We start from the raw sequence: 23,934 nt of genomic DNA, 5'->3' as shown, positions 1-23,934 counted from the left end.
GAGCGAGCAAGGAGTGTCTTATTTACCTGTTCCCTATGGAATGAAGAGACTGGTCTGTCATGTTTCACATGTGGTTTATTACACCGGTGCAAGTCTTAACACATCATGGAACTGGTTATCAATGCAGTGACCTCCTGACTGCCATGGGTGGCACCAACTTACTGAAGGTTGTGAGGCAGCATGCTTTTCTCCCATTGGTAGAATGAAATGCCTGTCTTAAACTAGCTTGTTCCATTGGATGCCTTGAAAGAAAGGGTGGGATTTAATCTTCTGTACTCCTCCTGGCCCTGAGCCGAGTCTTCTGTCTGGTTCATAGCACAGCAGCTGGAGAAAGATAAATTGAGGTGGATTACCAAGGCGTAGAGCTTTGTCCAATCGCTATTACTTGTATCACTCAGAATGTTCTCATACTTTGTGGTGCATTCCTGTTTCTCTAATTACAGCAGAATAAAATGATTTATTTTGCACACAGTCCAAGGGTGAACGTTTGACATATTGTGGGTTTTTGTCTTACTGGACTTGTGGAAATTGAGATCCCTGTGTGAACTCCAGGATCGCAAAGGAAGCAGTCATGAATTTCAAATCACTGCGTCATACAGGCAGCACGTTCAAACCGAGAACTGCGAGAAAAATGCAGCAGTGCCCCAACAAGACAAACGGGTTGATGCACTAAAGTGAGAACTGTCTGTAACTGGAAGGGAGTTTGAAATTTAAGGCCAAACTGGAACCATAGCCAAGTCTCAGTTCAGCTATTTTGGTCTTAAATTTCAAATTCACTTTAGTAAATGAGCCTGAAAATATCAATTATAGTGACACTACGTTAATTTGCCATCCACCCCGCTTTATGGTAGCTGGAGAGCAGGTAACGTGTAGTAGGGGGTTGGCACAGAACAAGTGCCATCACATGCTGGAGGCCCTTGTTACCCCAGTGAACACCATTGAAGGAAACCAGAAATTCATTAAAACTATGTAGGATCACAGCTTGTTTACCAGAAATCTGACTGCCATTGTGGAGTCTAGATGGTCTTAAAATTGGAAAATAACTGAAGTCAGGATTTTTGCTTTCTGGATAATTCGCTGTAATACGACTAATAAAAGGCTTTACTTGATAGATACTCTCTCCTACAGTGTTCAGGCCAGCATGGGTACAGAAGGCCTGAGCAGCAAGGAGTACTTTATTTATTTTTTTTCCTTCAAATTACCCTCCCAAAAGAGAAAAAACTACCTGAAATATTTGCATGCCCCGCAGCCCCATATCAATGTATAAAAGACTGTAAATGTTCTTCTACATAAATTCCTGAATGAGCATCTGTTATACAATGGAGGATCTACACCGAAACTAGAAGTAGATCCAGGAAAGGGACATGCTGCATTCTGGATACTTGTTCTACTATTGTGTCTAGGTAGCAGGTGCTTTGCTACGAGTATTACTGTGCGCAGTTAGGGCAGGATTCGTGCCGTGCCAGATGGTGTTTTTATCTTATGGTCTAATGGGGCCACAAAGCGAGATGGAGAGGCCTCACCTGAGTGAGAAGAGAGGCTGCAGGAGGACTCAGTGTGCCCGGGAGAGGTATTGCCATGTGAACACTGACTCCGGAGGGGAGACATTTGTGGAGAGGCTGCAAAAAGATGGAAAATTCTTCGTCTCACTCACAGCATATGCCACCTTTAATCTGCTGCTGGAGGGGGCTCTGAAAGCAACAGGCATATGAAGATTGGAATGGCATACTCACCTGCCCTGTTAGCATCTCATATAACAGCGCCCCTAGACTCCACCAGTCACAGGATTCACTCACAGGGCCCACTCCCAGGACTTCTGAGAAGAAGACAATGAGCAGATATTTAACATTAGTGATTTCCAGTGCTGGCTAAACTCTGGAGAGATTTCAGGAAATTGATTCAGTTAATTGGTAAGATCTGCTGTTTGAAGAATACTAAATATCAGATTTAATATTATAAATGAATATCCAGGCTATGTGGTTCTGTTATGGTACAGTTGGCATATTGTGTATATTTCTTGTTGGGTGCGTCTTTATTCTAACAGAAGTGGGAGCTCTCTACTGTCACATGGGATATTCTCACCTGGAGCGACGTACAGACACTCCGCAGCTTCTGGGCAGCAGGAAATATTGATTTCTCGCCACTGGCCAAAATATGTCAGGTACACATCACCTGCATGTCACACAGAGGAAACATCTGCAGTTACATCCCTGGCTAAGGGTGTGCATGAGGACAGAGTATGATAAAAAGGGAGGTGGGACAGTAAGACAGGATATTGTGCAAGGGACGCTGACTCTTACCTGTGTCCCCTAGGAGGAGGTTGCGCGGATTGAGGTCTCTACACAATACACCTTCCTGGTGAAGTGCTTCTAGTGCCATTACCATCTGTGCCCCCCACAGTCTGACCTGTGACTCAGAGATGCCCACAGCACCAGCATCACACTCACTAAGCTGGCAGATTGAATGGTGTGGGGTAACGCCTTCTGGAGGATTCACATCATTCGGGATCCAGGTGTGACTGTCAGAGTCTCCAGGTTCCATGGAGGCTTTTTCACAATGGGTGCTCCGACTGGAAGCTTGGTATTTCCTTAGGTGCCCCCATAGGCGACCACCTGTGAGAAGAGAGCTCAGATAGTAGTATATGGAGGGACAGAGGGCAGATATGAGAGGGTAGATAGGTGCTTACCAGGCATGTGCTGGAGCTGCAGGTACAAGGAGTCATCACTCACATAGAACTTCTGTAATTGCACCATAAAGGGCACTCTCTGGGGGATGATGGTGGCCGCACCGTGACTAGAACGCCCTGACTTCATTAAAGACTGAAAGATACAATAATTGATGCAGTCGATGGAGGTTACACGGTGAATTCATTCAGTGTCTCCCAGGGATCGGCACTACAGTGAGGATTGTTGGGATTTCAGAATGGTGCGAACGTGATTTAGGAAACCGCTAACAACATTTCCAACTCTACTATTCTGGCCTTAAATTAAAACCATTTCAATTTCCCAACAGGTGACATTTTAGTCCATGTTACTGTTAACAAAAATGGTAACTATATATATATATATTAAAAATAAAAAGTACTCTTTTGGGAAACCCTTTATTATAGGATTAGCCACCAATGGTTTATCTGAAACCCATTACTGCACGATAAATATGGCAGACATGATTGCTGTGGGGCGTTGCTAGGATCATGTAAATGGCCCCGGAACCCTGTCTGAAATTAGAGCAAACCCAGAGGGAGCGGACAGGCGGTGAAAGCTGTGAGTGTCTGCTTATGAAACCTGGAGGTCACTCACATCGATGCCGCTTTCAACGTCCTATGTCCCTGTGTCACCCCTTTCTAGATGTAATACATGTTTTTAAAAATACACCTGGATTGAGTTTATAAAGTGACAAAGAATTTCAGTACGGTAAGATTAGGATTGACAATGACACACCCTAATAAATGGCAAAGCGTGAGAATGAGTGACAGGAGAGCATTAACCACTGGCTGGAACATTAGTAACTGACTCTATATATTGACTGAAACACAGACAGAGTGAGGAGCAAAAGACGGACGTAACCAACATGCAGTTACCTTCAGCACAAACCGATGGCCCGAGGAGGAGTCATAAACCAGTTGCACCTAAAATAAAGTTTACAATCAGTATAGAGAAGATATACAATATCTCACACGAAAGCCACAAACCCTGCCTTTCCAACACACAGAGAGCATTCAGTGGCCCTCCCCCTCTGCGTTTAATAAAATGGGTCAGACAGGCTGCAATACAGGGTCGCCGTCACCCACACAACATTTCTGGATCCATCTCATTGCTTTACATGAATGTCGCTTATGGCATCATACAATACGTCACTAATATTACGGCATGCCCCGTATCGCACGGCTCCCTGGAAGCTACGTATTACAGCATGCCCCGTATCGCACGGCTCCCTGGAAGCGAAGTATTACGGCATGCCCCGGATCGCACGGCTCCCTGGAAGCTAAGTATTACGGCATGCCCCGTATCGCACGGCTCCCTGGAAGCCAAGTATTACGGCATGCCCCGTATCGCACGGCTCCCTGGAAGCTAAGTATTACAGCATGCCCCGTATCGCACGGCTCCCTGGAAGCTAAGTATTACGGCATGCCCCGTATCGCACGGCTCCCTGGAAGCTACGTATTACGGCATGCCCCGTATCATATGGCTCCCTGAAAGCTAAGTATTACGGCATGCCCCGTATCGCACGGCTCCCTGAAAGCTAAGTATTACGGCATGCCCCGTATCGCACGGCTCCCTGGAAGCTAAGTATTACGGCATGCCCCGTATCGCACGGCTCCCTGGAAGCCAAGTATTACGGCATGCCCCGTATCGCACGGCTCCCTGGAAGCTAAGTATTACGGCATGCCCCGTATCGCACGGCTCCCTGAAAGCTACGTATTATGGCATATCACATGGCTCCCTGGAAGCTACGTATTATGGCACACCCCATATCACATGGCTCCCTGGAAGCTACGTATTATGGCGCGCCCCGTATCACACGGCTCCCTGAAAGCTGCATATTATGGCACGGCCCCCTGGAAGCTGTGCATTATGGCACGCTCCGTATCACACAGCTCCCTGAAAGCTGCGTATTATGGCACGCCCCGTATCACACGGCTCCCTGAAAGCTGCGTATTATGGCACACCCCGTATCACACGGCCTCCTGAAAGCTGTGTATTATGGCACGCCCCGTGTCACACAGCCCCATGGAAGCTGCGTATTATGGCACGCCCCGTGTCACACAGCCCCATGGAAGCTGCGTATTATGGCACACCCCGTATCACACGGCCTCCTGAAAGCTGCGTATTATGACACGCCCTGCCTAGGGCAGCACAAAACCAGGATACACCACTGCTTCCAGGATCGCCTGCGTACAGTTCTACACAACTTAGAAGGGCACTGTTCCGTGGAAACATTCCCACGAACAAGGTGAACAAGCTCCAGGGTAAGAACGTTGACTCTGTTCGTTTTTTAAACTACCAAAACTAGCCCGACCACAAGTCCTGATTTTACATTTTGTAGAGGTTTTGTGTGTTTTAAGGTATTTTTGGGGTTTTGTAAAAATGGATGTTTTCTGTGCCTGGAGATAATTTAGTTCAGTACAGTAATGACTCAATTATCTCCCAGCCATAAGGGAGGGATTGTCCTAATTTGTATGGGAGTGTCCTGGACCTGACAACCAATGTAATTGTGTGTATGTTTTAATAGTAGCCTACTCTCAGGTCCAGGGGGGAGTGCCACTTGCATGGGGACCTGCATACAAGGCCAGTTGTGGCTGCCAATAAATGAGCTCCTGCCTACCCTCAACATAGAGTCTCATCTCATGTTCGTAGGGAACAGCTGTACCAGCTATAATTCTGCTCTTGGGATTGTTCGTTTAGATTGCTATAAATCACTAGCTCTTGTAAGAGCTACACAGCTATACCCTCTTGGAGGAGAAGTCTTCTCACTGGGAGCTGGATCCAGGATTGGTCCAGGGTGAGAAGGGAAGGCAAGACCCCAGCCAAGCTGCGGCGGCTAAGGGGCTACGGTGCTTATGGTACTCTGCGACAGCTAGGAAGCAGCGATTCGCGGAGGCACCCAGTTGGGGTGCCAGGCGGTCCGTCACAATTGGTAGGCAACTTTCAGCACTTTGGATGTTGTAGACTACGTTCTTACAGCCATATCAGCAGTGATATAATTCACATCGTCTGTCATGCTGAAGGTTGCCTTCCGCTGGTCTAACGCTTTCTAATGGCCAGTAACCAGGATCACCAGCTCCACACACAGATCCTGCATGGCACAAAGGGAATGTTTTATCAAAGGTAATCTTTCTGTAAGAGCATTAAATACGTTATTATAGGGGGCGTGGCCGGACACCGTGCGGAATGGAGGCACACTGACGGAGCTCTGCTTTCACGGGCTTAACAACGCGGCTAATCACAGCTCTTACCGGCTTAATCTCCGACCCACACAAACGAAAAGATGTCCCAACACCGCGCAAAGAAAACTGCGGAGGCGAAAGAAAAATCTACCTTCTTTGCAGCCAGAACGCCGCAACACAAATCCGCCGACCTCCAGGCCCAAGATGGCGCCGAAACAGAGTATGACACAGAGCACGGCTGCACAGCGAGTAGGCATGGCGATAACCCCTTAACACAAAGCCTCCTACAGGCCATGCTAGATACTGCAGTTACTAGAATGCAATCCACTGTCACAGAAGCCATTAAAGATTTGAGGAAAGACCTCACTGACATAGAGGCTAGAACCTCCCACCTTGAGTGCAGTATAGAAGGCCTTAAAGGGGCACAACAAGAGTCTGAAACACGCCTCAGCAAAATTGAAGAACAACTATACTCCCATGAGACTAAATTAGCTGACGCAGAAGACAGATCACGACGTAACAACATACGCCTAAGGGGAGTACCAGAGGAGGTGGGAGCACAAGACCTAACGGCCTACGCTATAGAGATGTTCAAAGCTTTACTACCAGATATCCCAGCAGACATGTTCCTCCTGGACCGCATCCACAGGCTCCCCAAACCGCAACATCTACCACCCACCACACCGAGAGATATCCTCATGAGACTCCATTACTACCACATCAAAGACCAAATACTCAGAGCACACAGAACCAAAAAGGACTTACCTGTTCAGTTCAAGAACATCCTCATGTTCATGGACTTATCCGCAGAAACACTACGCCGAAGAAGAACCTTCAAAGCCATAGCGGACGCGCTGAGACACCATAATGTCCCATACCGATGGGGCTACCCGGCCAAGCTCCTTATCTCAAAGGGAGGAAAACTCATCGCAGCAACCACACCAGCCGAGGGAATGGACCTCCTGCGACAATGGGGAATGACTCGAAACCTGCAAACATCTCTCCGAAACCCCGGAAACACCGAAGAATGGCGCCCTCAAAAGACGAGACGCACATCCCAGAGAGAAGACTGATGTTACTCGACGAAACTCAGCAAGTTTTCACATGTTAATTTTTCTCTCTTATTTGTTTACCATTAAGTTACAATGTGATGTTATTACATAGATAAAGCTTACACTACTCCATAAGTTTAAGCCCATGAGGCCCACCCCTTGAGACGGGCTGGGGCAATACGTGTAATACCCCACAAAAGCCCTTCCGAATTCCCTTCACTGCCTATACTGAGCAAAAGCTTCCAATCACCGACCACTAGGGCCGGGGCCTCTACTGCTATAACACAGGCACTTCTCTGCTCATAGAGGCAATGGTGGCTGCAGTCACTAAATACCAAACAAGAACATAAGGGCGGAGGGAAACCGGTTAACGATAAGCCCGAAGCGACCCCCGCTCGACCCGACCACTTTACCCCCACCTAGGAAGTGCCATAGTCAAGGCACATACCTCTAAAAGTCACTTTTGTAAGATACTTTATTTGCTTACCTGTATTAACCTGTTTACTTTGTATTGATATCTATATAGTGCTACCTGGTTCCAATCCCTAAACACCCAGGTGCAGCTACCCCCTAACTGCTCCGCATAGACAATCAGACCGGACATACCGGCAGGCCCACCACTCCAACGGGACTGTACTCCACTCCTCCCCTCAAGTTAGCCAACACAACCTTGTCACGCAACTACCATATACCAAGACACATACCCCACATCCACCACCCACAAAATATGAAAATCATTACCCACAATATTCGAGGGCTGAACTCGCCCAATAATCGTCATACCCTCCTTAAAGAGCTCAAGAACACACAAATGGACATCGTCTGTTTACAAGAGACGCACTTCAAACATGGCTCTAACCCCACTCTGGGCCTCAATAATTTCCCACACCAATTCCACGCTACCTCCCCGAACAAAAGTAAAGGAGTATCGATCCTATTGAGCCACACTCTAGCCTTTGACCTAATTTCAATCGTACCCGACCCACAAGGTAGATTTCTCATCCTCATATGCTCCTTGAACAACTCCACGTACACCATAGTGAACTCTTACTCGCCGAATGACAACCAAAAGTCCTATTTGGCCTCCCTACTAGACAAAATAGAGAAACTACAAACCGGCACCACAATCATCTGTGGTGACTTCAACCATATCTTAGACCCTATGCCAGATTCTACAGCCCGACTCTCCCTGAAACGCAAAAAACACCTACACAAGTATTGCATCTCAATCAACAAGATACTGGCATCACACGGTCTCTACGATGTCTGGCGGACCCTACACCCTAACGATAGGGAATATACTCATTACTCCCAAGTTCACAATACGTACTCCCGCATAGACGGGTTCCTTATACGCAATGCTCACCTACAACAGGTTAGATCATGCACTATAGAAACGTCCACAATATCAGACCATAACCCAGTGTCGTTAGTCCTCACAGACTCATACCAATTCAAAAACCGCAGCCCCTGGAGACTAAACAAACACCTTCTCAACGACCCCTCATTCATGGAAAAGACAAGAAACGAAATGCACCAATACTTCGAATCCAACGCCCCTAACGGCACATCTCCCGCTACTTTGTGGCTAGCGCACAAAGCAGTTATACGGGGAATCCTAATAGGCAGAGCGGCATATCTTAAAAAGTGCACCCACGACACTTTGCTCTCACTCCTCAAAAAACTTCAAGACCTCCACAGATCAAACCAGGCGAATCCCATGAAAGCTCTCCAACAACAAATACAACACGCACAAAATGAAATTAACGTAATCCACCTACGCAAGGCACACACAGCACTAAAGAGACAAAAGGCCACTTCCTACTCAATAGGTAACAAAGCTTCGAAACTGCTAGCAGCAAGACTACGGGACAAACAAGCACAAACCAGAATACCTTATCTAAACACACAACACGGGCACAAGGTAATGCAACCCACGCAAATATGTAATGAATTCGCTCACTACTACAGCACCTTATACAATTTAAAAAACGATCCTAACTCACCCCGTCCCACCCCACAATCGATAAGAACATACCTCAGTAAACTCGACCTCCCCACTATACACCCACAACAGGCAGCACAACTCATTGCCCCCATCACCACAGAGGAGGTACAACGCCATATAGATGCCATGCCCAGAGGGAAAGCACCAGGCCCCGATGGGTACACCAACACATATTACAAAACATTCAAACGTGAACTGATCGAGCCTCTTACCCATTTCTACAACGAAGCAACTAAACTAGGCTCATTCCCCAATGAGTTCCTGTCAGCTCACCATCCCTAAACCAGGGAAACCCCCAACTTCATGCCAAAATTTTAGACCAATATCATTGCTCAATGCAGACGCCAAACTATATGCAAAAATACATGCTGACCGCCTCAAGACAATACTACCTTCCCTAATACACACAGATCAAGTAGGATTCGTAGCAGGCAGACAGGGCCCGGAAAACACCAGGAAGGTCCTTAACATATACCACCTTCTAAAACGAACCAAACAAGAGAGCATTATGCTCTCTTTAGACGCCGAAAAGGCATTTGATCGCCTAAACTGGCACTTCCTACACGAAGTCCTGTCACTTAACGGCTTTCCACCGCCCTTCCTGTCTGTGATACACGCCCTATACAGCAACCCCACGGCAACAGTGCTGACCTCAGGATTCTGCTCACAACCCTTTCAGATTACTAATGGCACCCGTCAGGGATGCCCTCTATCTCCCCTTCTATACGTCCTCGCCTTGGAGCCCCTGGCAATAGCCATTCGCAAAAACGCCAACATACATGGAGTCCCGGTCGGCCCACTGGAGTACAAACTAAACCTCTTTGCGGACGACATACTGCTCACGCTCACCCAACCACTCATATCCCTCCCATCATTACACAAAGAATTACACACATACACAGTCAGCAATCCTACTACAAACTCAATATTACTAAAACGCAAGCAATGTGTCTCAACGTACCTAGATCCACAGAAGATATACTAAAATCGGCCCATGAATATGACTGGAGAATAGACCACCTAACATTCCTGGGCATTAGAATAACCAACAAAATCGCCGATCTATTCACAGCAAACTACATAAAGCTCCTCCGAGAAACTGAAAAACAACTCGCTGGCTGGAAACATCTATTCCTATCATGGGTAGAGAAAATAGCTGCGATCAAGATGACAATACTCCCCAAAATCCTATATCTTTTCCGGTCCCTACAAATCAAGATTCCACAAAGCTATTTAACGAGCCTCCAAGCAATACTACTACGTTTCAGCTGGAGTGGGAAACATCCCAGAGTCCCTAAAGCCCTGCTTTTCAGACACGTAAAGAATGGAGGAATGGGGTTCCCAAACCTAAAATTGTACTTTCACTCAGCCCTCCTCACGAATATTATCGACGCCCACTCCACCGACAACTCCCCACAATGGGTAGCTATAGAAAGCCAGTTCTGTACCAACAAAGACCTATCTTCCACACTGTGGACCCCCCAACACACTAGACCACGAACCACAGACATGTTACCCACTACCAAACTCTTAATATCAACATGGGACAGCTGCAGAGACAAATTATGCTCAGCTCATCCATGGGCACTGGCTGCCCCAATCAAGACCCTACACCACTGAAATGGCACATTCCCGCATCAAAAATGGAGCGAAAGAGGTATCACGCACATGTATCACCTATATCAGCCTGGGGGCCTGAAACCCTTCCCAGAATTACAAACCGAGTTTACACTCCCTTCGAACTTCACATTCGCATACCTCCAACTGAAAGCGCTACTGACAGACAACTCGATTCACACTAGGAACCAGACGCTACGTACCACAGCTACGAAGTTCGAACTACAATGCATGACAGCACTATCCCCAACAAAAGCGCTTTCCAATTGCTACTACAATCTCGCAAATCCCAAGACAGATGACACCTGGAAATTCATGAGGGATTGGCAAGAAGACCTCCAAGAACAAATCACACCACAAGAATGGAAGAAAATCTACACAGCTCATGAAGGGCTGACCACCTGCGCAGCACATTTTGAGACGTCGCGTAAAATACTATACAGGTGGTACATGGTGCCCTCTCGATTGCATTCCATGTACCCAGCAACGACTGACATATGCTGGCGCTGTAACTCACATAGAGGCACAATGATGCATATTTGGTGGTCCTGCAACCCAGTTAACGAACTTTGGAAATTAGCAGAACGCTTGATTCATGAAATTACAGACTGCTCCTTACCGCACGAACCAAAGATAATACTTTTACGGTCAATACCAAATAACATCCCCAAACCAGAAAAAAAAATGATATACATCATTCTGAGCACAGTGTCCACCTTAATAGCGAGAAACTGGAAGACCCCTGCTCTCCCCTCAACCCAAGAAATTACTACCCTGATTTCGACAACTGTCGACTACGAACTCCTAATGTGGAACCAAATGAGGATAGGGAAACTGAGCCCGTCCATAGACGAGATGTGGCGTACCTACCTACTAAAACAGCCTACACAAATTCCCAAAGCCTTACGCGAAGAAAGGCTAACATAAGTCAAACTCCAGAGTTCACAGCCACGAGGATCCTATCCATCCTAGACAGAACATACCTACACATCACGAGACTATACGAGACCCCTGTCAAGCTGCCAGCCCCCCAGATGACCCCTGCCTGGTCGGACTGTACCAGGAGCCACTTCAGCTGCCCCCCCTTCCTTATTCTTTATCAACCTATTTTCCCACCCTCTCCTATGCCCCTCCCCCTATCCATTAAGCCTTAGCGACAAAACCTGAAGAGTACCATGACAACACGCTCTAAACATCTGCACAATCTCATAAACCAGAACGTTACAACGGAACTACCTTACGCAGGCACCTACGATTGCTCAGACCACATAAGCAGAGGAAATCCACAAACCCCATTGGGCATGGGACAGTAGACCAAACTAAACCCCTAATCTGACAGACCCTTTAGACTGCACCAAAGACAGAAGGTCAAGAGCAAATTAACACATCACAGGGGCAACTGGCGGACACTTGATCACCAACCTCCCACAGTTCCTATACAACACATCAATGGTTAACCTGACGTACGAGCCTACCACGCACGACCCGAGCTGTCTATACTAATAACAAGTTCTGACATGTGATGTAATAATATTCCCATAGTCCGAAATGTATACTATGTAATTTGGAAAGTGTGTCATACTGTATAAGATCGTTTTGACTCCCCACCCCTCTTCTCTTCTGTATCCCTATATTTTCAGAAAATAATAAAAACTAAGTTATAAAAAATAAAAAAAATACGTTATTATATCCTTTCCCTTTAGCACTATTAAAAGGCACTCTCATACAGTGTCACGGTGGGCAGCCAGTTAAAATATTACACACACCTTGTCAATGATTTCTACCACCCTGCAATGCTTGAGATTCTCCACCGCTGCACTCAGGACTCTGATTGGTCGAAATCGGAGGCTGCTGTAACCCTGCGGACATAGAAGACCTCTGTGAGTACACCAAATGTATCCCACGCACAGAGCAATGCCACCCGATATTACCTCTGCCGCACCCCACACATTTCCTAACGGTCGCTGCAAGTGGCAGTTAAAGATTTCTTCAGCCCGTTTCAAGTATTGGGAGATCTTACGCTTTACAGCATCCCGGCGTTCCCTGCTGGGATCAACTAGAGACGAATAGAGTTAGACAAGCAGGAAGAGGAAATAAGATAGAACAGAACAAGAGACAGAGGACAAAGGCTTACCTGTCACCCCACTGAGGAGGAGTTCCACTCCATGCTTGTAGTGGCTGAATGCGGCCTCGTACTCCTCATTGGCATCTCTTTCTAGAGCCACGTGCAGTTGTTTGGCAGCATCCACTAAATAATCACGCTTTGTGTTGACCTTTGCCACTGGTGGCTGATCAATGAGTCCTGTGAATCCCATGCGGAACTGACAAGATAGATCTCCGTCACCACTCATTGCTCCCTGCAACATGGGCAACAGGGAACAGCTAAGGGGTCCTGAAAGGAAAGAGAGGTCTGATGGCGCACAGGGTAGTAACCTTACTGAGCGGGAGTTGGAGAGACATAGCTAGAACGGGTAACGGTACACACAGTTCTCAGTACATATGAAAGCAGGAGCAGAATTATAAATGAATAGATACTGTACACACAAAAGTAGTTCAAGAAATATTCTTTATTTTTAAATAGTCGTGGAAACCATGTATTGTCTGCAGCCTTTGCAAGCCCTACCCTTCTAACCCCGCCCAGACTTTCTGTGTCTGGCCAATCACAGGCTTCCCAATGCAGCTCAATGAGAAGTCTTTACAAGGCAGGCGCTCTGGGCAATTGGTGCCTCTGGGGTTTATCGCCACTGAGCTAAACAAACCAGGAAGTAACAAGACTGGTTATCTGATTGACAGACAGGGGGTGTAACAAGGTTAATTTATAAAAATGGAAAAAGAAAAGGGGGGAGGGGATGACTGTCAGGAAAATCTTTACACATAAGTCACTTTAGAAAATTAAAGTGCTTTAGGGGCCTGGAGTGTCCCATTAAATGACAGAGCAAAGTGTATATATCAAAAAAGCCACAAGTAAATGCTATGAGCTAGATAGCAATGCTTTCCTATATGGAGGACCTAAAGTGCTCACGGCACTTGCCGTGCATGCGCTTTAGCCCCACTGTCGGATGCAGACGGCCGAGGGATACCAGCTCGGGAATTGGGTGAGTACACAAAGGGTTTTATCACCCTTTCTGTGCTGCGGGGTGGGAGTGTATGGGAGGAGGGCCCACAGGGAACTTTGTACTCCTTACACCAGCGTTTCCTAAAGTGTAGGTCGCCACCTGATTTTGGATGGGTCGCGCTGACCCATTCATCCATGAGCCTGCACTGATCTAGCAGCAGGACTAACGCTAGGGCCGGCACGCTGTAGACGCCATCAGGTGGCACATACCTTTCGGACCACCCGATGGGTATAATTAATTAACTGGGGCCTGAGCCGATTAGCGTGACCTGACTCCTGTAAAACCGGCCACACTGGGAAGCCTGTCACTTCCTCCTTCCTTTATAAGAGTGCCGCGCGAGTGGGTGGGAGGCGGAAGCAGCACCAGGAGCAGCATGGGATGACCCCTGCACTCACTCCCATCAATCTCAGCCAGCAGGACCCAAACATGCCACCTTCCTGGACACAAAAGGATGCCAACAGGAGGGTGGCTTCAAATGTAAAAATTGGGTGCATCTGTGTGTCCGTCTGTTTATATCTGCTTGGATACACTTCCACATAAAAACACCAACACAACAACCAAACACAGTCCTGCAATCTAACACAAATATTACAGACAAACACCAACACAACAACCAAACACAGTCCTGCAATCTAACACAAATATTACATGCAAACACACCCCTTCACTCAAACACAAATACTACACCCAAATATACATCCACATTCAAACACACCACTGCAATCAACACTACACACAATAGCACACCTACATTAAAAGCCAGCACTACAAACACACCCCTGCATTCAAATGCAAACACTAAACACAAGTACACCACTGCCTTCCAATGGCAACAGTGCATAAAAAAATACACTCCTACATACACACATACAAAAACACAATTACATACAAACGCTCAAACACTGCAACGATGGGCAAATGGTAGATCCCCAGCTGGCACAGCATTGTTGAAGTTCTCTGACAGATGGGTATCTACCTTTTGGCCACCCTTGTACTAGAGGGGCGGGGGGTGCGCAGTAAACCTTACTGCACCAGGACCCTCTCTACAATAGTTCCACCACTGGGATAATCAATGTGAGGTGCCTGGATGAAAGAGCGGGACACAGCACTTCTGATTCTGCTGGGGTCAGTGAGTAACCAGTTGTATGCCTATAAAACTGACATGATTTGCCACCCCCATCATTACAAGCGAATAGGTCACAAAAAAAATCACCATTGTTTGAAAGTGAGAAGCCGTGCTGTATACTGTAGAAGCCCTTTTAACCCTTTGGAGCAGGGGGACCTGGTCGGTGTAAAATGCCCTACTGGTCACTATGGATAAGGACCCTGCTCCAATTGCAGTAAAACAAAGTTGTGTTTTTTTTGTTTACTTATCTTGATTCCAGCATCAGGCGAAGATCCCGGTGCGGACTTCCACACATCACAGGGCAATAGAGAAGCCTGTGTTTGGACAAATTGTTGGCTCCGATCACATGCGTGCTCTCTGGGCCGGTGAGGGGAGGGAGGCAGGCAGGCTTTTTTTTATTTTACATTTTATTGTTTTTAAAACTGCCTACAATGGAAGGAGCACCCAAAGGGAGGGAGGGGGTGGAGAATATTTTAACATCTGCGTGTGCATAGTACAGATGTAAAATATGCACAGAATTGACAGTACACAGCCTGGAACTGGGCTGCCAAGGGGTGGAACTAGCACATATTAAAAATATCGCTGTATGGGCAGCATCTCAAGCGAAACACTGCATATACCGACTCCTACTACCATGGGAACTACGAATCAGTGAAGGGGTCTTGGTGGTTGGAGTAACCCTTTTAATTTGAAATTCACTTTACATACAATGTGACCATTAGTTTTTTTTTTTTTTTAGTTCTTTATTTAAAGAGTGCAAAGAGATAACAACGTTTGGTAAGCCACAACAGCTTCTGCAAACAGAAAGATAAGTATTATGGCATTCGCATAAGTCGCACATTTTAATTTAATGGTATGCTTGGAGTACAGGCTAACCAGTATATGTCTAGAGTAACTGTTAAGGGAAAGCGGCTAAGCTTTGCACAGTCGTAGGCCTGTTGATAAATATATTAAGGTAATAAGGTAAGTAAAGCATGAGGAGATACACAGGGCTAATATGTTAAATAATATGGTTGTTCCGCCACTGGGTGCTGATAGCAAGCTTCTGAGTTAGAAGTAGCTCCATATAGACCTTCATGTTAGCATGGGGAAGCGTATGGGCTGTGAGACTTGCAGGTAACATATATGGAACTTAAATTAAAAAAACCACTGGATTAAAATAGGAGCTGGAAAGCGAATATAGCCGGAGTCATTGTGGCTGACAGGTAGTAGTGTGCTGACAGGTAGTAGTGTGCAGTCAGTTCAGCCTATGCCCGACAAGTAGTGTCCCGATAGCCAAGAAGAGTGTTCATTAGTGGGCTCCCTGACTGATCCCAACCAGTCTTGGGTCGGGGCTCCGTCCCACCTTGCCGCCTCACTCTTCCCCCATTTAGTAGCATACAGGACCTGGTGTTGGGGTCTGCTACCAGACTTCGTCTTGTCGTGATGGGTAGGTGCCTTCTGCGACCGTGTGCGGAGGCTGCGGGCACCTTGCCTGCCGGCCCGTGGCCACAGCGTATTGCGGCTCACCGGAATTTCGATGGTGTCGCTGTTGTCTAGGCTGTGGCTTGGAGAGGGCCAGCTGTGTCTTCAGTGGCACCGCTGTCGCAACCTGGTGTAAGCGTGTTGGTTTGCTTGTCGGCGGGAATCGGCGCCTGCCGCAACGTCATTTTCTTTCACTCTTTGTTTAGCGAGGAGCATTTCTAAGGCAGGTGTGGGACGGTAGTGCTAGCGGTAAGTTTTCAGCCGGGTTGCGTGCAGCTGCCTGTCGTGCCTCTAGTTTCCTCCAAAAGGCCTCGAATATTGCATCAAACCACTTCAGGGTCTTTGACTCCTGTATAGTGTTGGATGGCCTAGTGAGGGTCGCCGCCATTTCAGGTTTGACAGGCAGAGGCTGAGACAGCTGCCACGGTGTCTGCAGGGATCCCCCAGTGATGGGGGGGGGGGACAGAGGCCCTTGTTTGAAATTTCTGCCAGTGATGGCGGCATGAGAATGGCCTTTTCCCCCCCCCCCCCCTTCAATCCTGCTTGGAGTCCGCAAGCTGTGTTTCGGCTTTTTTCGCGGGGTATGTTGCATATTTGGTGTCAGCTTGTAGCTCTGGTTGTGACCGCTCTGTTGGTAGCCCCTGCAGTTCGTTTGGGTGCCGTTGAACGCTTATTTGGGGTAAAATTGGCCTCAAGGAGCAGGAGCAGCTCTACCCTGCGTCTGCTCGGCTCAGCGGTCAGGTCCCAATGTGACCGTTCTTAATGCAAGAAAGTGGCTAAAATGACCCTAAACATACAAAGCCCTACTTGGTGTGAGAGTTAGATTTACAATTCTCTTTGCAGTTCAGACATTAAATCCATTAAGCCCTGACCCCCACTGAGTCCAAGATTGCTAGAATGCAGAGCAGAGCTGGGAAATTGTCAAGAAGTGTTACTTGTGGCCTCAAGTCTAGTGAATACACCCAAATCTACACGAGGGAATATGAATTAACACAAAATCTTTTCTCCCAAACACATGCTGACACCCACAATCATCCCTCGCCTCACACCCCTAATCATACCCCCATCACCATAATCATATCCCCCACACCATAATCATACCCCCCACACCCCTAATCAAACCCCCCCACACCATAATCATACCCCCCACACCCCTAATCATACCCCCACACCATAATCATACCCCCCACACCCCTAATCATAACCCACACCCCTAATCATAACCCACACCCCTAATCATACCCCCCACACCATAATCATACCCCCCACACCACTAATCATACCCCATCACCATAACCATAATCATACCCCCCCACACCCCATCACCATAATCATACCTCATCACCATAATCATATCCCCCACACCATAATCATATCATATCCCCCTCCACCATAATCATATCCCCCCACACCCTTAATCATACCCCCCACACCCCCATCACCATAATCATACCCCCCACACCCCATCACCATAATCATACCCCCCACACACCCCTAATCATACCCCATCACCATAATCATATCCCCCACACCATAATCATATCATATCCCCCTAATCATACCCCCCACACCCCTAATCATACCTTCCACACCATAATCATACCCCCCACACCCTAATCATACCCCCATCACCATAATCATACCCCCCACACACCCCTAATCAATCATACCCCCCCCCCCACACCCCTAATCATACCCCCATCACCATAATCATACCCCCAATCATACCCCAATCACCATACACTTCACAATCATCTTTGCCAAAAGCCACAACACACACACACACACACAATCTTTCACAATTATTCCTTTCAGGCAACATTCATTCCTCTCCTGAGACACATGTGATTACACACAGATAATAAGATGAATGAATACAAACAGATAGAATGTGAGGCAGCTTACCTGCAGCACACAGGGGGGGTCAATCAAGCCATCACAAGCATGTTCCCCACCCAGCCTCCTCCTGTTCTTATTGTAGGGATGATGTCATCCTGGAGCTGCTAGAATGGTCCACCAATAGGGGAGCAGCTGCGTCTTAAAGGGACAGAGTCCCCTCCTTCTGTAACACCTGAGTGAGATACAACCCCAGTATAACTCACACAGGATACAGTAAATACACATCTTATCTGTTCACTAAATGATCTGCGCACTGAGGGACTGGTCCCATATTGATACAGGGAGACATGGGTATAATAGAGTTTAGGGCACTAGGGGTTATCAATCAGTTATTGATCTGGTTACTAGGGGATACAATTGTTGAGGGCTGCAGGACTATTATTGATACAGTTATTGCTAAGGGTCCATTATCGGTTACCAGGGGATATGGGTCTGGTACTGCTCTGGTTACTCGGAGAGAAAGGAAGGACTGTCCTTAACAGGGTGCCATAGGGCGAGGAGGTCACTGGAGCCGAGGAGGTGAGTGTCAGTAGGAGTTGCTGCAATGGCCGGGAAACTGATGATTGAAGCGACATTGCTTCGGAGGGATGGATGGACTGTGAACAAACTGAGAGCTATCAGGGAGATCAGGAAAACCAAGCGTGCTGAGCTCGGAATGGGAGTCCAATAACTAAAAGGGACAAAAACCCGTGTCTTGGTGAAGTGGTTTTGTTGTACAGATGTTGCCTCTTTTTCGCTGACAATATAAAACATTACTGGTTACAGAGAACATAACTCCAGTGGCCATCCAGTGCTTCTCAAACAGCACTGCGCTGGATCCAGGGCCACCCATACAGCACTGTGCTGGATCCAGGGCCTCTCGTACAGCACTGCGCTGGCTCCAGGGCCACCCGTACAGCACTGCGCTGGATCCAGGGCCACCCGTACAGCACTGCGCTGGATCCAGGGCCTCTCGTACAGCACTGCGCTGGATCCAGGGCCTCTCGTACAGCACTGCGCTGGCTCCAGGGCCACCCGTACAGCACTGCGCTGGATCCAGGGCCACCCGTACAGCACTGCGCTGGATCCAGGGCCACCCGTACAGCACTGCGCTGGATCCAGGGCCACCCGTACAGCACTGCGCTGGATCCAGGGCCACCCGTACAGCACTGCGCTGGATCCAGCACTGCGCTAGATCCAGGGCCTCTTGTACAGCACTGCGCTGGATCCAGGGCCTCTCGTACAGCACTGCGCTGGATCCAGGGCCTCTCGTACAGCACTGCGCTGGATCCAGGGCCTCTCGTACAGCACTGCGCTGGATCCAGGGCCTCTTGTACAGCACTGCGCTGGATCCAGGGCCACCCGTACAGCACTGCGCTGGATCCAGGGCCACCCGTACAGCACTGCGCTAGATCCTGGGCCTCTCGTACAGCATTGCGCTGGATCCAGGGCCACTCGTACAGCACTGCGCTGGATCCAGGGCCTATCGTACAGCACTGCGCTGCATGCAGGGCCACCCATACAGCACTGCGCTTGATCCAGGTCCACCCATACAGCACTGCGCTAGATCCAGGGCCTCTCGTACAGCACTGCGCTGGATCCAGGGCCACCCATACAGCACTGCGCTTGATCCAGGGCCACCCATACAGCACTGCGCTAGATCCAGGGCCTCTCGGACAGAACTGTGCTGGATCCAGCACTGTGCTAGATCCAGGGCCTCTCATACAGCACTGCGCTGGATCCAGCACTGCGCTGGATCCAGGGCCACTCGTACAGCACTGCGCTGGATCCAAGGCCTCTCGTACAGCACTGCGCTAGCTCCAGGGCCACCCATACAGCACTGCGCTAGCTCTATGGCCACCCGTACAGCACTGCGCTAGCTCCAGGGCCTCTTGTACAGCACTGCGCTAGCTCCAGGGCCTCTCGTACAGCACTGCGCTAGATCCAGGGCCTCTCGTACAGCACTGCGCTAGATCCAGGGCCTCTCATACAGCACTGCACTGGATCCAGAGCCTCTCGTACAGAAATGCGCTGGATCCAGGGCCTCCCGTACAGAAATGCGCTGGATCCAGGGCCTCCCGTACAGAAATGCTCTGGATCCAGGGCCTCCCGTACAGAAATGCGCTGGATCCAGGGCCTCCCGTACAGCACTGCGCTGGATCCAGGGCCTCCCGTACAGCACTGCGCTAGATCCAGGGCCTCTCGCACAGCACTGCGCTTGATCCAGGGCCACCCATACAGCACTGCGCTAGCTCCAGGGCCACCCATACAGCACTGCAGTAGCTCCAGAGCCTCTCGTACAGCACTGCGCTAGATCCAGGGCCTCTCATACAGCACTGCACTGGATCCAGGGCCTCTCCTACAGCACTGCGCTAGATCCAGGGCCACCCATATAGCACTGCGCTCGCTCTAGGGCCTCTCGTACAGCACTGCGCTGGATCCAGGGCCTCCCGCACAGCACTGCGCTAGATCCAGGGCCTCTCGCACAGCACTGCGCTAGATCCACGGCCTCTCGCACAGCACTGCGCTAGATCCACGGCCTCTCGTACAGCACTGCGCTAGATCCAGGGCCTCTCGTATAGCACTGCGCTAGATCCAGGGCCTCTCGTACAGCACTGCGCTAGATCCAGGGCCTCCTGTACAGCACTGCGCTAGATACAGGGTCTCCCGTACAGCACTGCGCTAGATCCAGGGTCTCCCGTACAGCACTGCGCTGGATCCAGGGCCTCCTGTATCTGGCGAATTTCAATGTGAAAAAACTGAAACGCAAGCATTATATTTGACTCTGTAACTTTTGAAAACACCATAAAACCTGTACATGAGGGGTACTGTTATACTTGGGAGACTTCCCTGAAAACAAATATTAGTGTTTCAAAACAGTAAAATGTATCACAACAATTATATCGTCCGTGTAAGTGTAATTTGTGTGTGAAGAATGCAGAAAATCTAACTTTCACTGACGATATCATCGTTGTAATACATTTTACTGTTTTGAAACACTAATATTTGTGTTCAGCGAAGTCTTCTGAGTAAAACACTACCCCCCATGTACAGGTTTTATGGTGTCTTGGAAAGTTACAGAGTTAAATATAGTGCTAGCAAATTAAATCCTCTGGACTTTCTGCCTGGGGTGTCAGACAGGTCCCGCAAATTGTAATTAATAAAATGACCTAATTATGTAAAATAATTACATAAATATATACGTAGAATTATTATATATATATATATATATATAATTTTTTTAGTGATATATACGTATATACTTATGTTTATAGATATATATTATTTAGTTTGTGTATTTTGCTATCAATATATATATTCATTTTAAAATACAGTTAGAATGAAATTACACATTTTTTTATTTTATTTTTTAATGTATTTACATATATATTTATTTTATATTATAAATATATATATATATATATAATCAATATCATTCTACGTGTATTTTGATATTAATATATATATATACACACACACACACACACACACACACACTTAGATCATATATATAGTAAATATATATATGATCTAAGTATATATTTTATTTTAAACTATTTTTAAATCTTTTATTCTACATTTTACAGGCAGCAGGTGGAGTACCATTACTATTGCAGTACATGCATTGGGAGGTGAATAAAGCTATTGCAGTGCAGTATATGCAGTGGGAGGGGAATAAAGCTGTTGCAGTGCAGTATATGCAGTGGGGGGTGCAGTATATGCAGTGGGAGGGGAATAAAGCTATTGCAGTGCAGTATATGCAGTGAGAGGTGCAGTATATACAGTGGGAGGTGAATAAAGCTGTTGCAGTGCAGTATATGCAGTGGGGGTGCAGTATATGCAGTGGGAGGGGTATAAAGCTGCTGCAGTGCAGTATATGCAGTGGGAGGTGCAGTATATGCAGTGGGAGGGGAATAAAGCTGTTGCAGTGCAGCATATGCAGTGGGGGGTGCAGTATATGCAGTGGGAGGGGAATAAAGCTGTTGCAGCGCAGTATATGCAGTGGGGGTGCAGTATATGCAGTGGGAGGAGAATAAAGCTATTGCAGTGCAGTATATGCAGTGGGAGGTGCAGTATATACAGTGGGAGGTGAATAAAGCTGTTGCAGTGCAGTATATGCAGTGGGAGGTGCAGTATATGCAGTGGGAGGGGAATAAAGCTGTTGCAGTGCAGTATATGCAGTGGGGGGTGCAGTATATGCAGTGGGAGGGGAATAAAGCTATTGCAGTGCAGTATATGCAGTGGGAGGTGCCGTACATACAGTGGGAGGTAAATAAAGCTGTTGCAGTGCAGTATATGCAGTGGGAGGTGCAGTATATGCAGTGGGAGGGGAATAAAGCTGTTGCAGTGCAGTATATGCAGTGGGAGGTGCAGTATATGCAGTGGGAGGTGAATAAAGCTATTGCAGTGCAGTATATGCAGTATATACAGTGGGAGGTGAATAAAGCTGTTGCAGTGCAGTATATGCAGTGGTAGGTGCAGTATATGCAGTGGGAGGTGAATACAGCTGTTGCAGTGCAGTATATACAGTGGGAGGTGAATAAAGCTAGTGCAGTGCACTATATGCAGTGGGAGGGGAATAAAGCTGTTGCAGTGCAGTATATGCAGTGGGAGGTGCAGTATATACAGTGGGAGGTGCAGTATATGCAGTGGGAGGGGAATAAAGCTGTTGCAGTGCAGTATATACAGTGGGAGGTGCAGTATATACAGTGGGAGGTGCAGTATATGCAGTGGGAGGGGAATAAAGCGGTTGCAGTGCAGTGTATGCAGTGAGATGTGCAGTATATGCAGTGGGAGGGGAATAAAGCTGTTGCAGTGCAGTATATGCAGTGGGAGGTGCAGTATATGCAGTGGGAGGGGAATAAAGCGGTTGCAGTGCAGTGTATGCAGTGAGATGTGCAGTATATGCAGTGGGAGGGGAATAAAGCTGTTGCAGTGCAGTATATGCAGTGGGAGGTGCAGTATATGCAGTGGGAGGGGAATAAAGCTGTTGCAGTGCAGTGTATGCAGTGGGAGGTGCAGTATATGCAGTGGGAGGGGAATAAAGCTGTTGCAGTGCAGTATATGCAGTGGGAGGTGCAGTATATGCAGTGGGAGGGGAATAAAGCTGTTGCAGTGCAGTATATGCAGTGGGAGGAGCAGTATATGCAGTGGGAGGGGAATAAAGCTGTTGCAGTGCAGTATATGCGATGGGAGGTGCCGTATATGCAGTGGGAGGTGCAGTATATGCAGTGGGAGGGGAATAAAGCTGTTGCAGTGCAGTGTATGCAGTGGGAGGTGCAGTATATGCAGTGGGAGGGGAATAAAGCTGTTGCAGTGCAGTGTATGCAGTGGGAGGTGCAGTATATGCAGTGGGAGGGGAATAAAGCAGTTGCAGTGCAGTGCATGCAGTGGGAGGTGCAGTATATGCAGTGGGAGGGGAATAAAGCTGTTGCAGTGCAGTGTATGCAGTGGGAGGTGCAGTATATGCAGTGGGAGGGGAATAAAGCAGTTGCAGTGCAGTGTATGCAGTGGGAGGTGCAGTACATACAGTGGGAGGGGAATAAAGCTGTTGCAGTGCAGTGTATGCAGTGGGAGGTGCAGTATATGCAGTGGGAGGGGAATAAAGCTGTTGCAGTGCAGTGTATGCAGTGGGAGGGGAATAAAGCTGTTGCAGTGCAGTGTATGCAGTGAGAGGTGCAGTATATGCAGTGGGAGGGGAATAAAGCTGTTGCAGTGCAGTATATGCAGTGGGAGGTGCAGTATATGCAGTGGGAGGGGAATAAAGCTGTTGCAGTGCAGTGTAT

General features: G+C 47.9%; 1 protein-coding gene across 1 annotated transcript; it reads right to left on the bottom strand.

Annotated features, from left to right (window-relative positions):
- Nucleotides 1-57: 57 nt before the first annotated feature.
- Nucleotides 58-18,372, bottom strand: RPS6KL1 (ribosomal protein S6 kinase like 1). Its single transcript, XM_063439820.1, has 11 exons — nt 18,176-18,372; nt 12,699-12,956; nt 12,496-12,620; nt 12,331-12,423; nt 3,581-3,628; nt 2,687-2,819; nt 2,301-2,612; nt 2,083-2,172; nt 1,734-1,816; nt 1,524-1,619; nt 58-324 (listed from the first exon to the last, which is right to left on the bottom strand). The coding sequence occupies exons 2-11, from the start codon at nt 12,928-12,930 to the stop codon at nt 217-219; spliced, it is 1,320 nt and encodes a 439-aa protein (XP_063295890.1). The 5' UTR covers nt 12,931-12,956; nt 18,176-18,372; the 3' UTR covers nt 58-216.
- Between the last annotated feature and the right edge of the window lie 5,562 nt (nt 18,373-23,934).

Source organism: Pelobates fuscus, chromosome 13 (assembly GCF_036172605.1).
Source record: "Pelobates fuscus isolate aPelFus1 chromosome 13, aPelFus1.pri, whole genome shotgun sequence".
Taxonomy (NCBI): domain Eukaryota; kingdom Metazoa; phylum Chordata; class Amphibia; order Anura; family Pelobatidae; genus Pelobates; species Pelobates fuscus.
Note: the sequence above shows the minus strand (reverse complement) of the source record. Positions and strands in the feature narration are given on the sequence as shown.